Below are 14,429 nucleotides of genomic sequence, written 5' to 3' on the forward strand. Positions count from 1 at the left end.
AGCTGGGCGGTACCAAACCCCTGATGCCTCTCGAATACCACCCGAGCGCTGCCCACCTCTCCCAGCTGCCCTCACCGTGTTGGCATCACCATGGGCAGGGGACACCGGGCTGTCACCCAGCGGGATGGGCTGTGGTTGGGTGCCTCTCTCAAGCTCCCCCTGAGGAGCAGGGCACAGCCGCTGCGGCTGCCGCCGGTCCCCGCTCGCTGTGGCCGCGTCCGAGCTTCCAGCGGGGCTGGGAATGGAAGCTGAGGAGGTGACGTCTCTGCTCTCCCCCCGGAACGGGGAGCGGGGGGGGGGAAGGCAAAGTTTGGCCGCCTGAACGCCGAGGGAAGATGTTTGAGCCGTCCTGACGCTCACTTTCTGCCTCTTCCCACCCCCTTCCTCAGCTCCCAAATCTGCCTGGCCCCGTCCCGGCGTCGTTGGCTGTCCCCAAGCCCTGCCAGCTCCGGGGCTGCAGCCAGCTGGGGGCAGAGGCACAGGGCAGGAAGTTTCAGAAGTTTCTACAGGCAGCAGCTCGGCCTCCCGGTCCCGTCGCCCTCCCGGCAATGCTGGGCTTTAGCAGCAGCAGCTTTGGGAGGAAGCAATTCCAAGCTGGGCTTGGGATAACGAGCTGGGAATAGGAGACTATGCCTCTTTCGCAGAGCTCCTATCTGCCGCCCGTCGCCTTTGTCCTGAGCCACGTCCTGGGCATCGCCGGCGTCCTGTACTGGAGGAGCCGGAGCAGAGAAGGTAGGGCTGGCCCCCGGGCTGGGGGGGGCACTAAAATGGCCGAAGTGCCACCAGCAAGGGCCATGGCTTCTTCTGCCTCCCCGGGAGCCGTGGCAGCAGCGCAGGCAGGGATGGACGTGGCCGGTGGGGAGGAGGAAGGGGAGGATGCGGTGTTGGGGATCCTCCCAGTGGCCCTGGCCCTCATGGAAGCGGGGGGGGGGGAGGTGGGTCAGAGGTTTCGGTGCCTAAATTTGGTCTCGTCACCCGTTCCTGGCCCGTGCTGGGGTGGGAGCATCTGGGATGGGGGGTGTCTGCCTGGGGACGAAGCTGCTTTTTGTCTCTCGGCATAAGCCCACAACACGTGGCTGCTGTTCTACCTCCTGGCTCCGGCTGCTGGCCATGGAAGGGTTAGCCACCGACAGCGGCAGGACGCGGCCCCGGCAGCTCCTTGGGAGCTGGCCGAGCAGCTGGGGCTGACCCTGCCTCAGTTTCCCAAAATAGGGCTTGCACATGACCTCTGCCTGAGGAGGGAGAGGGCTTGGCACAGGCATGTGTGATAGCTCCGGCTCCAGACAAGGATTCAGTAGCTCCTTCCCTCTCCCAGCCTCTTCTCCTGGGATTTAGTTGTTTTGATTCCTTTCTCTTTCTTTGCAGCGAGGCTTGGCCTCGCCTCTGCCTCTGCATGGGGCCTTTTCCCTGTGTCCGTGACCAATTCCCTCTTTTCTTTCACTTTTTCCATGCAAAGCAGCAGGACTGCAGAGCCTGGACAGCACTCAGGGACTTTCCCCCAGATAGTGCTTTGGGGTTGGACTGGATGATCTCCAGAGGTCCCACAGGGACTTTTCCTGAGGTTCTGCTTTGGGATATTGCTTTAGGGTTGGACTGGATGATCTCCAGAGGTCCCTTCCCAACCCCTGCCATTCCATGATTCTTTGATACAATTCCTTCCTCCCTCCCCTAAAACTACCAGGAGAGAAATATCAGTGCTGTGTTGTGCAAATGTGCTGCTGTGCAGGGAAGCTGCCTGTTACCCACTGACCCAGCCTGGCTGCAATCCCTTCTGGTGCCACACTGTCCTCTGTCCCCTAAGTTCACCTCAGTGTCCAGGCAGTGGTGTGCAGTGAAGTGCTGAGCCCCATCTGGGTTGTGTTTCCAGTAGGACTCTCTCCTCCCTGTTCCTCACCCATGTGCCACCAACCTGCTGCTGTGCCCTGTGGGGATCACAGAATGGTTTTGGTTGGAAGTAGACCTTTCACATCATGGAGTCCAGCCCTTAACCCAGCAACTACCAAGTCACCACTAAATGATGGCCCTCAGCACCACATCTCCACAGCTTTTCAATCCCTTCAGGGATGGAGACTCCACCACTTCCATGGGCAGCCTGGGCCAGGGCTACCCTTTTTGGGACAGAAATTGTTCCTCATGTCCAACCTAAACCTCTCCTGGTGCAACTTGAGGCCATTTCCCCTTGTCCTGTCACTTGTTCCTTGGGAGAAGAGACCAACCATGACCTGGCTCCAGCCTCCTTTCAGGCAGTCGTAGAGAGCAGTGAGGTCTCCTCTAAGCCTCCTCTTCTCCAGGCTGAACACCTCCAATTCCCTCAGCTGCTCCTCCCCAGCCCGGTTCTCCAGACCCTTCCCCAGCTTTGTTGCCCTTCTCTGCACTCACTCCAGCCCTCAATGTCCTTCTTGGACTGAGGGGCCCAAAACTGACCCCAGTATTCCAGGTGTGGCCTCACCAGTGCCCAGTACAGAAGCAAATCCCTTGTTCTAGGGAACACCCTGGTGCAAGTGCTGCAAGCAGGAGAAGCCTCCTTCCCTCCTTCCCTCCTTCCCTCCTTCCCTCCTTCCCTCCTTCCCTCCTTCCCTCCTTCCCTCCTTCCCTCCTTCCCTCCTTCCCTCCTTCCCTCCTTCCCTCCTTCCCTCCTTCCCTCCTTCCCTCCTTCCCTCCTTCCCTGTGGGCGCAGCATCCTGGAGGACAAGCTCATCTTGCAGCAGCATTTGTTGCCCTTTGATACTCTGCTGAGCATCCACCTAGAGGTCTCTTTTGTATCAGCCCTTCTCAGGTGTCTCTTCCATTAAATATCTGGATGCTGGATACTTTTCCACCACAGGTATCTCCTCTGCATTCTTCCAGACTGAATCAGGCACCATTTCCTCTCCCTGTTTCAAAAGGCTCTGGAGATCCTGCCCACTCTGCTCTCCTGTCAGGGTGGATTATGTCAGCTCCTGAGCTGGCAGCCAGCATATTTTAAATACCTCATGTTCCTGAGCCAGCCAGGAGCTTTCTGTATCAGAGGTTCATGGAATGGTTTGGGTTGGAAGGGACCTTAAAGATCGTCCCATGGGCAGGGACACCTGCCACTAGCCCAGGTTGCTCAATGCCTCATCCCAGCTTTGGACACCTCCAGGGAGGAGGCATCCACAACTTCCCTGGGCAGCCTGTTCCAGTGTCTCACCACCCTCACTGTGAAGAATTTTTTTTGCCCCCTTTTGTAAAAGTACCACAGTAAAAAAGTAATCCAGCACCTTCCCATTCTCTGTCTTGAAGGGTTCAGGGCAGAAGTGGTGGCTTTCAGTGCTGAAAGAATTTGTTTCTGGGTATGAAGCTGTGACAAACCCTCTTTCAGCACAGGGCTGCCTCTTGCTGTGTAATGTCCAGAGCCACCTTGACACTGAGCATGGCTTGGGAGATGTCCTCACAGAACCACAGCCTGGTTTGGGTCAGAAGGGACTTTCAAGATCATCCAGTTCTCATCTCCCTGCCATGGGCAGGGACACCTTTCACTAGGGCAGGTTGCTCGAGGCTCCATCCAAAATCTCCTCCCTCCTAGAGCCCCATCTGATGTCTCCAGGAATTGTGAGCAGGAGTAGAGAGCGAGCTTGGGAGCAATTTCCAGGCTTTTAAACTTTTTTTCCCAGCAGGAGAGGCTGAAGGAGCTGATGTGGGACACTGGAACCTCAGGCACAGCCTAATTCCAGCTCCTCCATCCTGGCTGGGCTCCCACCAGTGCCTGGGGCTGGACCTGGGCTGCAGCAGCAGCAGCCCAAGGCAGGAGGAGGTGGAGGGTGATGGAGCCTGGCAGCAAGTGAGGCCAGTGATGATGGAGGAGAGATCCTGGGGGGAGCAGCAGCTCCTGGCTGGGCATGTTGGGAGCTGCTGGGGCCAGGCAGGCTGCCAGGGCAGACACTGCTGCAGGCAAACTGAGGGGGGAAATGTCTGTGATGGGTGTTGTGGTGGGAGGGTCTTTGGCATCCAATGCCTGCAGGATCTCTTCCAGTGACAAATGCCTGAGGGCCCTGGGGTCTGGTAAGAGCTGGACTGGATGATCTTTAAGGTCTTCTCCAACCTAGACAATTCCATGATTCTATGTGTAGGAATTTTTCTTTTGGCTGAACTGATGGCTCTGGTTTGGGGATGCTGGAAACCAGCTATGGGGCAGGATGGTTGTCCCCATTGCCCCCACTACCTGGGGATCCAGCAGCAGTGGGAAGCCCTCAAACCCCTCCTTCCCCTTGGGCAGCCATCTCTGCTCCTTGGTCCTTGCTGCTTCTGGCCCCTCCACGTGGGCTTTATCCTGCTGGGGGCAGAGCAGGCTCAGTACCCCAGTTCCTCTGGGATCCCTGTTACTGGGGATGTGATGGGCTGTGCCCCTGTGTGCAGTGGGGGGATAGGAGGTGGTGAGAGAATGAAGCAGCATGTTTGGGTTTGGGGCTGTGCATCCTGAAGCCTGTTCCTTGCTTGCACTGGGGAGCAGCAGGGGCAGGTCCTGGAGCACTCTCAGGCTGTCCCACAGTGATCCAGGGAAGGGGACAGCATGGCTGTGGCTCAGCTGGCCCCAGGCTGGGTTGTTGCTCATCCAGCTTTTCATCACCGTGAGTCTCACATAGAAAGCAGCAACTTGAAGGCACTTTGCAGCTGGAAGCAGCTCCCGTGCTGTCAGAGGGACTGAAAACTGTCCCCTGTGTCATTGTCACCAGTTTGCTCTGTGCCCTGGGTGCAGGGGGACCCAAGGCTCCATGGTCAGCCTCTCCTGCCCTCACCCAACACTGGCACTTCTTTAGAGTGGTGCAGATTCCCTCTGGCCATGCCCTACCTGCACCACTGCCTCTGCTCACTGTCCCTGGCTGGTCACAGTGGCTGGGGCCAGCGAACAGAGGTTGGGGTGGGAGGGGAGGCTGCAACAAGTTGCTTTTATCAGGATGACTCTAGGAAAGATTAGGCAGGGAGAGATAAGCTTGCAATGCCCTAACATCATTAGTAAGCAGCAGGGGGCATTATGATTAGCTCAGACAATAGCACAGGGTGGGGAGGTGGCATCTGCTCAGAGCCCAGGAACGACCCAAAGGTGCTGAGCTGGAGCAAAAAAAAAAAAGGGGGGGGGCAAAAAAGGAGGAAAACTCCCCATTTTTGCAGGAGATGGGAAGAGGCAGTGTGCTGAGGAGCTGCTGGCCTGCGGGCACCCCCCTGGAAACGGCACCAGAGGTGCCCAGCTGCAGCCTTTCCGCGTGGGACTCGGTGACGCGACCCCGACCCTGCCTGCTCCCTGCCATGCTTGGGGCCAGGCTCCTGCCATCCCCTGCCAGCAGCCTGGCTCCTCTCACCCTCCCGGCAGAAGGTCTGCAGAGGGATTATATTTAGAAGAAAAGGAAGAGAGGTGGTGATAAGGAGGCCCTCTCTTATCTGCCCGCGTGCCAAGCCGGGCTGTGACCTGCTCCCAGCTCCGGCGTTTGGGACTTGGGAAATGATTTGGGAAGAAGCTACTGCAGGCAGGCAGGAGGGAGCGCAAAGAACAGCCTGGCATTGTCCCTCCCTCCCGTCCCCAGTGCAATTAACTGGAAAACAAGAAGAGGGGAAAACAAGCCAAGAGGCTGCTGGCAGGGCAGTGCCCAGCTCCGTGGGGGTGAGCCTGTGCCCTGCGCCCCCGGCCGGTGCCGCGCTCTGCACCCTGCTCCGCACCCTGCTTCGCACTGCGCCGCTCGCTTGGCTGGCGGGAGGGAGCAGCTCTGCCCTTCCTGGCCGGGAGCTTTCCGAGCAGCTTGGGACCGTGGAGGATTTCGCTGGCAGCCCGAGGAGCAGGGCACACCAGGTGGCCGTGGGTTCGGCGGCCGTGCCCCGGAGGAGGACCGGCGGCCGGTGCCCGGCGCTGGGGGTGACAGGGTAGGAAGTGGCGCGGTGGGAGGAGCTGCGGGCGAGAAGTCACCCGGAGGAGTCCCCCAGCCACTCGGGCCGAGGCTGGCGAGCGGGTGCTGCCCGTTGCAGAAGACCCTTCCTCAGGAGCTGGGAGAAGGGTCGCCCCAGAAGACCTTTCCCACCCTGTGCCAGGACCTGGCGCTGCTCATCCCGGGCGATGGAGAGGAGGCAAATGCCCGGGGACAGGAGGCGGCTCAGCGCCTGCCTGGTGTGCCGGATGTGCTGCATCGGTTAGTACCCGCTCTGCCCAGCACCCACCCTGCCCTCGGGGGTGGCTCCAGCTTTGCCCACCCCCAGGGAACGCCACGGTTGGGAAGGGACCTGGCGCCGCCGCTCTGGGTGGGTCGGGGGAAGGGAAGGTCCCCAAAAAACACGTGGGGGAGACACAGCTCCCGAGGGCAGGCGGCGGCTGGCGGTGCCAGCTCCATGCCTGAGCTGCATCGTCCTGGGAAAGCTGTGCCAAGGCCAGCTGGGGAGTTAGGGTGGCTGTTGGTGGCACCTGGTTCCGTGCCTTGGCCTGGGGCCGGAGCGGGGTGCAGGGAGGGGACCTGCTGCTGGCCTTGCCGCGTGTGCTGCTGCCCTGCTTTCGGGTGGGGGAAGCTGTGGGGGGAGGAGGAGGAAGGATGTGAGATGGTGCTTTCAAATCTGCATGGGTTGAGACATGGGGAGGTTCCTGAGGGCTTGGCCACTGCAGGTCCCCCTCCCAGTGACTCCTTCCTCAGCCTGGGAAGGCAGATGTGGAGCAGTCTGGGCAGGACATGCAGCCTGGGCTGAGAGGTGTTGGCTCTGCCAGATCAAGAGGTGCTGCTGCCCACAGCTGGTGGGCTGTGATGTCAAAGGGGTGTCTTGGGAGGGTGTCTTGGGTTAGGGGGACTCAACCTGTCCCACCCTGTCCCAGGACCCCCTGGGCTGGATGTGGGGCAGTGCTTGGCAGCTTGGGCTCACGTGGGTCAGAATTGAGGCACCCAGGTGATGCCGTTTGGCACAGGGCTGGCTGCTGGAGTTGACTTGAGCCTTCCTTTCTGCCTGGATATGGTGAGGTGGGGGCTGAGTGGGACCCCTTTGAACCCCACAGGACCCTCCAGTGGTGTTGGTGCCACCCCATGCCCTCTCCTTTCATCTCATTTGTGTTTCATGGGATATCATTTTCTGTGCCTGGAGGAACCTGCCAACAGCTCCCTCAGTCCCACATCCCTGCTTGGTATCACCACAATCTCCCATCCCATCCCTCCTCAACGGGTTCCCTAGGGACTGGAACCCCCTGGGGATGACACCCACATTGTGTCCCACCAGCATTCCGAGTTCCCAGGCGAGGGCAGCTGAGCTGTGGGACAGAAATAAACCTTCAATCCTGACAATCCAATGAACCAAAAATACAGCAGCAGAATAAGCTGCTAATTGCACAGGCTGCTGGTGCCCAGCAGAGGCTTGGCATGGGACATCTGCAGGGTTTATATAATGTGCTCAAACCTTCCTGGAGCAGGCAGGGGAGGGGAGACACCCTCCTTAAAACAAGGGGCAGGGGGGCTTGAGCAAACCTCTCCTCTCTCCCTGCACTGTAACCAGGAGGCACAGAAGGGACCAGAGAAGACCTCACAGAAGAGGCTTTAGATGAGATATTAGGAAGAATTGAGGGTGGTAGGACACTGGAATGGGTTGCCCAGAGAAGTTGTGGATGCTTCATCCCTGGAAGTGTTGAAGACTGGGCTGGATGAGGCTCTGACCAACCTGGGTGTCCCTGCCTGTGGCAGGGGGTTGGAACTGGATGATCTTTAAGGTCCCTTCCACCTCCAGCCAGTCTGTGGCCTCTATGACTCATTTTGGGGGTTCAAGTTGTCACTGCCAGCTGCAGCCATTACCCATCTCAGTCACCCACCCTTTTAATTTCTATACCACCATTCCCTCACCCCCGTCCCCCCAAAAAAAGAAAAAGAAGAGGGACTTTTGTTCTGGCTGGGTGGATGCTTCTACCTCCCAGCCCTGTGAAGGGCCCCATCCTGTACCAGCCCTTCAATAAGCAGCTTCTGTTCTGCTCCTTGGCTGTAGGATGGGTCCAGTGGTCCTGGCACTTGCTGGGTGATTCCTCTTTGTCTCCTCACTTCATTTCAAAGTCATTTGGAGTTTCTGCATGAGAAACACTGACCCAGAGCTGCTTTTGTCTTCTTTTGACAGATGAACGGGACAGAGTCCAAAAGAAAACCTTCACTAAATGGGTCAATAAACACTTGATGAAGGTAAGAGTCACAGAGTTGTTGATGGAGCTGGTTAAATGACCCAGCTGTCCATCTGTCCTGCCTCAGGACAGGCAGACAAATGCCCTTTTTTCTTTCTTTTTTTTTTCTTTAACATGGTTTTTAATTTATTTTTGTACCTGGGGAGTTTTTCTGTTGGATTAGAATGTTTGGGGGGGGAGGGGATGTGTCTGTACCCAAGAGATGGCAGCAGAGGGAATGTGCTGGTGCCTTTGGAGGGCACTGTGGCATCACCATCGTTGCATTTGCCTCCTCAGCTCTTGACATGAGCATTCTGCATCCTCCTCCGTGGGGCTGTGGGCAGCTGGCATGATGGAGAGGATCCCAGCATGGGGCTGCTCCCTCCTTGTGCCCCCCTCCCCAGGGCAGAAGGGGCTTTGGGGACCTTTTAAGGGCTCTCCTCGTGGAGAGGAGCCCCAAAATGTGCCAGGGGATATGGTTTGTGGTAGCTGAGTAAGATTAACATCACATCACAAGGTGCCTCCTCCTGCTCTTGGTTGATGCCAGGGGGTTCTAATTAATTCCTCATTTGCTAAAGGGAAAAGGAAGGAGGAAGAAAAAGAAGTTGTTTGGACAGGAGGTGTCACAGAACAGCTGTTTCCCTGCCAGCTTTGCAAACCTCTGTGGCAAGCTTTTGGCCACTTCTTAAATCTTAACAGAGGAGGAGGATGGAAAAAAAAACAAAACAAAACAAACCAGGAGAAGTCTTGAGGCTGCTGAAGGAAACCATCTGGGGATTTGCAGCCAAGTACAATCCCTGGCCAGGCTCTGGGTGTCTGGGGGAAGAGCAGCCTCTCACAGCCCTCCTGCCCCACAGGGGCCTGCTCTGCTCCCAGATGGCAGCAAGTGCTGTGGTTTGGGATGCTCTAAGGTGGTGTAAACGATTCTCAGGGCTGAGCTCCCCTTTCTGCAGAGCTCTGGGGCTGCCTGGAGTCCAAAATGGTTTCACAGTTGGGTTTGGGGAGAAAAATTGGCAGTAGGTTCTGCCAGGTCTTTTGGGACACAGGAAGCTGCTTTTCCTTAATGATGTTTCTGGATGGTTCCTTGGTCTTTGCTGCTTCTGGCCCCTCCATGTGGGATTATCCTGCTGGGGGCAGAGCAGGCAGTCCCCCTGTTCCTTTGGGATCCCTGTTACTGGGGATGTGATGGGCTGCACCCCTGTGTGCCATGGGGGCATAGGAGCTGGTGAGAGAATGAAGCAGCATGTGTGGTCCTGCAAGGGTTTGGGGTCTGTGCCTCTGAAGCCTGTTCCTTGCTTGCACTGGGGAGCAGCAGGGGCAGGTCCTGGAGCACTCTCAGGCTGTCCCACAGTGATCCAGGGAAGGGGACAGCATGGCTGTGGCTCAGCTGGCCTCAGGCTGGGCTGTTGCTTGGCTCATCCAGGTTTTCATCTCTGGATGGATGGAAATGGGATGGGAGGTTAGATGTCTGCTTGGAGGCACCACTGTGCAGCCCTGCAGCCAGCACAGGAGGCTGAGGGAATCCAATGAGCCAAAGCTTTTCCCCTCCCCACCCCTCCCCAGGTGCGCAAGCACATCAATGACCTCTACGAAGACCTTCGAGATGGCCACAACCTCATCTCCCTCCTGGAGGTGCTGTCAGGAGTGAAGCTGGTAAGTGCTCCAAGCTGGGCAGTGATGCTGCTGTGTCCCCCCCCAACCCAAACTCCAAGCCCCCTCTGTCCTCCTCCCCTCTGCTCCCAGCCATCAGCTGTCGTTTCTTATGCCGTGGGTTTGTTTTCAGGTGTCTGTTGTCGTTTCTTTATTACCATTAATGGTTGTTGTTGTTGCTATTATTTGATTTATTTCCCCTCAAAGCCCTGTTCCCCAGGATGGTCTCCTAGATACCACCAAAACATGTGATTAAAGCCTGCTGGCTTGTGGTCCCCTAGGCAGAGCCTTCTTTTTGAAGGCTGCCCCAGGATCACACAGTGATAGGGGTTGGAAGGGACCTCTGGAGATCATAGAATCATAGAACCATTAAGGTCAGAAAAGACCTCTAAGATCTGGTCCAACCTTCTGCCCAGCACCTTCATGACCACTAGAGCCACATCTACTCCCTGGGCAGCCTGTTCCAATTCCTGAGCACTCTTGCAGGAAAGAAATTCATCCTAATCTCCAACCTAAACCTCTCCTGACACAGCTTGAGGCTATTGCTGCTTGTCCTGTTGCTTGGGAGAAGTAAATCAGCAAGTGCAAGCCCCTGCCAGAGCAGGTTCACCTAGAGCAGGTTGTACAGGTTGACATCCAGGTGGGTTTGGAATGCCCCCAGCACCTCTCTGGGCACTTGTTTCACCTTCTAGACTTGGCTCCTTAATTCAAACGAGAGCTAAGAGTGGCTTTGGCCAAAAAATGGTTCCTGTGACCACCTGCCCCAAAGCTCAGCTCAGATTTGAGATTCCTGCCCCATTCTTGGCCCCTGCCCAAGTTGGGTTTGGAGCAGTGGGTGGCATGCAAACCCCTTCCTGCATCCTGGGCATCACAGAATCATTTTGGTTGGCAAAGCTCTTTAAGATCCCCCAGTCCAACCATTCTCTGCCTCTGCCAAGGCTGGTGCTAAACCATGGCCCTCAGCACCACAAGCATCAGAGAGTCCCCCTCCTTCCTCTTTCCTCCTCCTCCTCCTTCTCAGACTTGACACATTCACTCAGCTCTGGGAAGATCCCAGTTGCTGTCACAGGGTAGCACAGCAGGAATTATTTTAGCATTCCCCTAAAATAGGATCTGGGCAAAGACCTCCCAAATTTACCTCCCTTACCCTCTAGAGATGCCAACTCAGTTTTTTTTGTGGGGGCTGAAAACTTGGATCAAGCTGCTTGTGATCCAGGCAGCTTCCTTCTCTTTGGCTTCCAAAGCCAGTGGGAAATCCCTGTGCTGGATTCCCAGGATGGTTTTGAGTTGGAAGGGACCTCAAAGACCATCCCCTTCCAACCCCCCTGCCACAGGCCAGGACCCCTTCCCCTAGGGCAGGCTGCTCGAGGCTCCAGCTGCCTTCCTCCTCTCTCTCTTGGTTTTTTCCTTTGACCTGGGTCTTGCATTTTTGGTTTCCATTCTGTCTCCCTGTTGTGTCACCCTCCTGTCACCACTGTCCCTCCCCTCCTCGTTAGCAAGTAGAGCCTCCAGCTCAGAGGAGCCTTCGCCTGGTGAGAGCACCAGCCTGGTGCCGAGCGAGCAGCGAGGAGCGTGAGGAGGAAGATGATGATGATGAAGAAGTAGGTTGAGCCTGGCCCGGCCACAGCCTATCCCTGGTGGCCACTGGAGTGCCGACAGATAGTCCAGAGCAGCCCAGTGTCACTGGCAGCTGCCACCTTCCCCTCTCCGGGTTAAAACCCACCCGAGGTGGCCACCCCGAGCCGGGGTCTGCGGCGGGGAGGCTGGAAGAGTGGAGAGACACCAGAAGGCTCATTCCTGGGCTCTGCTCACCCCAACTGGACCATCTGGGCGTGCACTGCAGTGCCAGCCAGCAGTCAGGGCACGCCACCCACCTGCTGTGCCAGCATGGGGACCCTCCACGGGGCGGGAGGGGTCCTGCACGCTGCGCCCATGGGGGCTGCTGCTCACCTCACACTGCATGGACAGGCTCTGGGCACAGGCACCTTCTGGGGGGGCTGGTGCCACTGTGGGGACTGGAGTGTGACCAGCAACCTCCTGCATGTCAGGGTTACCCCAGTGAAGGGTTACCCCAAAGGGGCTGGACCCCAAAACCTTGCTCAGGTGTCAGACAAGCTGTGTTTCCCAGCCCTGGGGCTCTGGGTGAGCCTCCCCTGGAGCAAGGTGTCAGCTCCCACCTGGGGCACTGCAGGAGGAGCTGGGGCTTTCCATTTGGTCTCCTGAGCCCTGGAGATCTTCCCTTTGCAGGGGCAGCTCTTCCCCTTGCAGGGAGAGCTCTTCCCCTTGCAGGGGCAGCTCCTCCCTATCAAAGTGGGGAAGGAAGGTGGCTCGGAGCACTTAGGGTATCCTAGCAGTTCAGAACATCCTGGTGATGCCTTCTTTTGAAGCTAGGACAGGACTTGGGTGTTGATCCTCCTCCTGATTCAAAGCAGATCCAGCATCCAGGCCCTTCCCCTGGGCAGAGCTCAGCCTCAGGGTACCTCAGAATGTGCTACTCCTGCAGCAGCCACGATGAGCACAGTCCTGGCGTCTCATTGCCTTCTTCTCCAAGGGTTCAGAGATAGTTTGTGGAGCTGCAGTCCCATGCCAGAGGAGCTGAGCCACCCCTGCAGGCTGGAGTCTCTCTGCCCTCAGTGGGGACCTGCAGCCAGTCCCTGCCTGTGTCCCCATGTTCTGGCATGGAGCAGACCTCTCTCTGCTTCCACCTGGATGAGATGGATGCTGTACCCACTTGAGTCAATCCCTCTTTGCTCAGCCCTCTGCCCAGCTTGTCTGGCTGATCACAGAACTGCTTTGGTTGTAAAGGACCTTGAAGATCATCAGTCCCATCATGGGGTGGGTGAGATCCTGCCCTGGGATCTTGGAGGCTGAGCCTGGATGCACTCTTGGGGTCTCAGAGAGGTCGAGATCTCAGGGTCTTCCCACCTCCATGCCCCACCATGGCCTCTCTGCCCTCTTCCAGCAGGATCCTGAGGAGCAGTGACTTGATTTGCCTCCAGAGCAAGAGGATAAAGCAGGGGGTGTGGAGTGCACAGTGGGGGTCAGGCAGCACGCTGAGTGTGGGAGGCTGCTGCAGGCAGCTCCAGGGGCATGTGGGGGGTGGCTGTGCATGTGGAGTGCTGCTGACCTGGGCAGCCTGACCTGAGCTTGACCTGAAGCTGCCCCCTCTGCCTTGCAGCCGCGGGAGAAGGGTCGGATGCGCTTCCACCGGCTGCAGAACGTGCAGATCGCTCTGGATTTCCTGAAGCAGCGGCAGGTAAGGGCTGAGCTGGGCTCCTCCAGGGGCAGGGCTGCCTGATTGCTGGTTCTTTCTCCTGGGCAGGGCTTGGGAAGGGTAGAATCATAGAATCATTAAGGTTGGAAAAGGTCATCAAGCCCAACCATCAACCCAGCCCCACCACGGCCACTAAACCATGGCCTCGAGTGCCCACAGGCTTCTTGAACACCTCCAGGGATGGTGACTCCACCACCCCCCTGGGCAGCCTGTTCCAGTGCCTGACCACTCTTGCAGGAAAGAAATAGTTCCTACTATCCAACCTAAACCTTCTCCTAATCTCCTAAGCCTCCTCCTGATATCCTAAACCTCAACCTCCCCTGGTGCCGCTTGAGGCTACTTGAAGCCATTTCCTCTCATCGTAGAGGAGTGCTGGGAAGCAGCAGCAGCAGCATCCCACACTGTGGTGTTCCTGCCTCTGTCGTGCTGATTGAGCCCAGCTGTCAGAGGACTTTCCCCTGGAGGTGTTGTGCACTCTCAGAACCACTCATGCAGCACAAAGCCCAGGATCAAAGTGAGGGGCCAGACTCCAGCTCTGGGAAGGGATATGCAGATGTCACTTCTGTGCCCCAAAAGCCTCAGCTGGGGCTCCCTGGCAGATCCCAGTGGTTGCTGTGGCACATCTGTACCTCCCCACCAGCTTTGGGGGCTTCTGCCCAGCCCCACACGCTCATGGTCTTGGTGCTGGCACAGCTGGGAGCCTGTCTGTGTGGCATCACCCCTCTGGATGGCAGCAGGGACATCTTGTCCTCCTGGGCTCCACCATCCTTCAGCTTTTGCAGGACACCACCAGATTTTTGGGAGGTGCTGGCCCTGCAGTGCTTGTGCAGCTGGCAGGAAGCAGGCATCTCCCACCCCTCCCAGGGCAGATCCTTCCTGGAGCAGTGGGATGCATCCCGAGACTTGCTGACTGTGCAGGTGCAAGCCCTGCAGCCCTGGGGCCAGGTGTCCTGTTCTACCTGCTGGGTCAGGCCTCCTCACCATGAGGCTTCCCAGATAATGCTGAGAGGGTGATGAATTGTACCACTTCATGCTGAAGCAGAAACCTTTCCCCCTCTGCTGGCCTGAGGGCACTGAATAAATCTGAGCCTGTGGCCCACTCCAGGGAGGCTGAGCTGCTTCCAACCCCTCCTCCTCCTCCTCCATAACCCCTTGATAGAGACATTTTGCCAGGGGCTCTTGGGAGCTTGTTTCTCTACCTGCATGAAGCAGCTTTTCCCTTTGAAGCCTGATGACATGGTGGCAGCTGCTCTGCTGGGATGTCTCACCTCAGACACTCCTGCTAGAGACTGCTCAGGGGGTCCTGTTGAGTGCTGGGGAGCAGGGACTGCAGGAGAAGAGTCCAAAACAGGTGGCAGTCCTGGGAAGATGGCTGCAAGGACAGCAGGG

At 57.5% G+C, this 14,429-nt stretch overlaps 1 protein-coding gene across 1 annotated transcript in view; it reads left to right on the forward strand.

Annotated features, from left to right (window-relative positions):
• The first annotated feature begins 629 nt into the window (after positions 1-629).
• Positions 630-14,429, forward strand: part of MACF1 (microtubule actin crosslinking factor 1) — a 144,165-nt gene continuing 130,365 nt past the window's right edge. The window contains 5 exon segments of the mRNA XM_054395252.1: positions 630-741; positions 8,077-8,138; positions 9,680-9,769; positions 11,263-11,367; positions 12,945-13,022. Of these exon segments, the coding sequence (XP_054251227.1) occupies positions 630-741; positions 8,077-8,138; positions 9,680-9,769; positions 11,263-11,367; positions 12,945-13,022 (447 nt within the window).

The sequence above is a fragment of the Indicator indicator genome, chromosome 33, assembly GCF_027791375.1.
Source record: "Indicator indicator isolate 239-I01 chromosome 33, UM_Iind_1.1, whole genome shotgun sequence".
In the NCBI taxonomy this organism is placed as follows: domain Eukaryota; kingdom Metazoa; phylum Chordata; class Aves; order Piciformes; family Indicatoridae; genus Indicator; species Indicator indicator.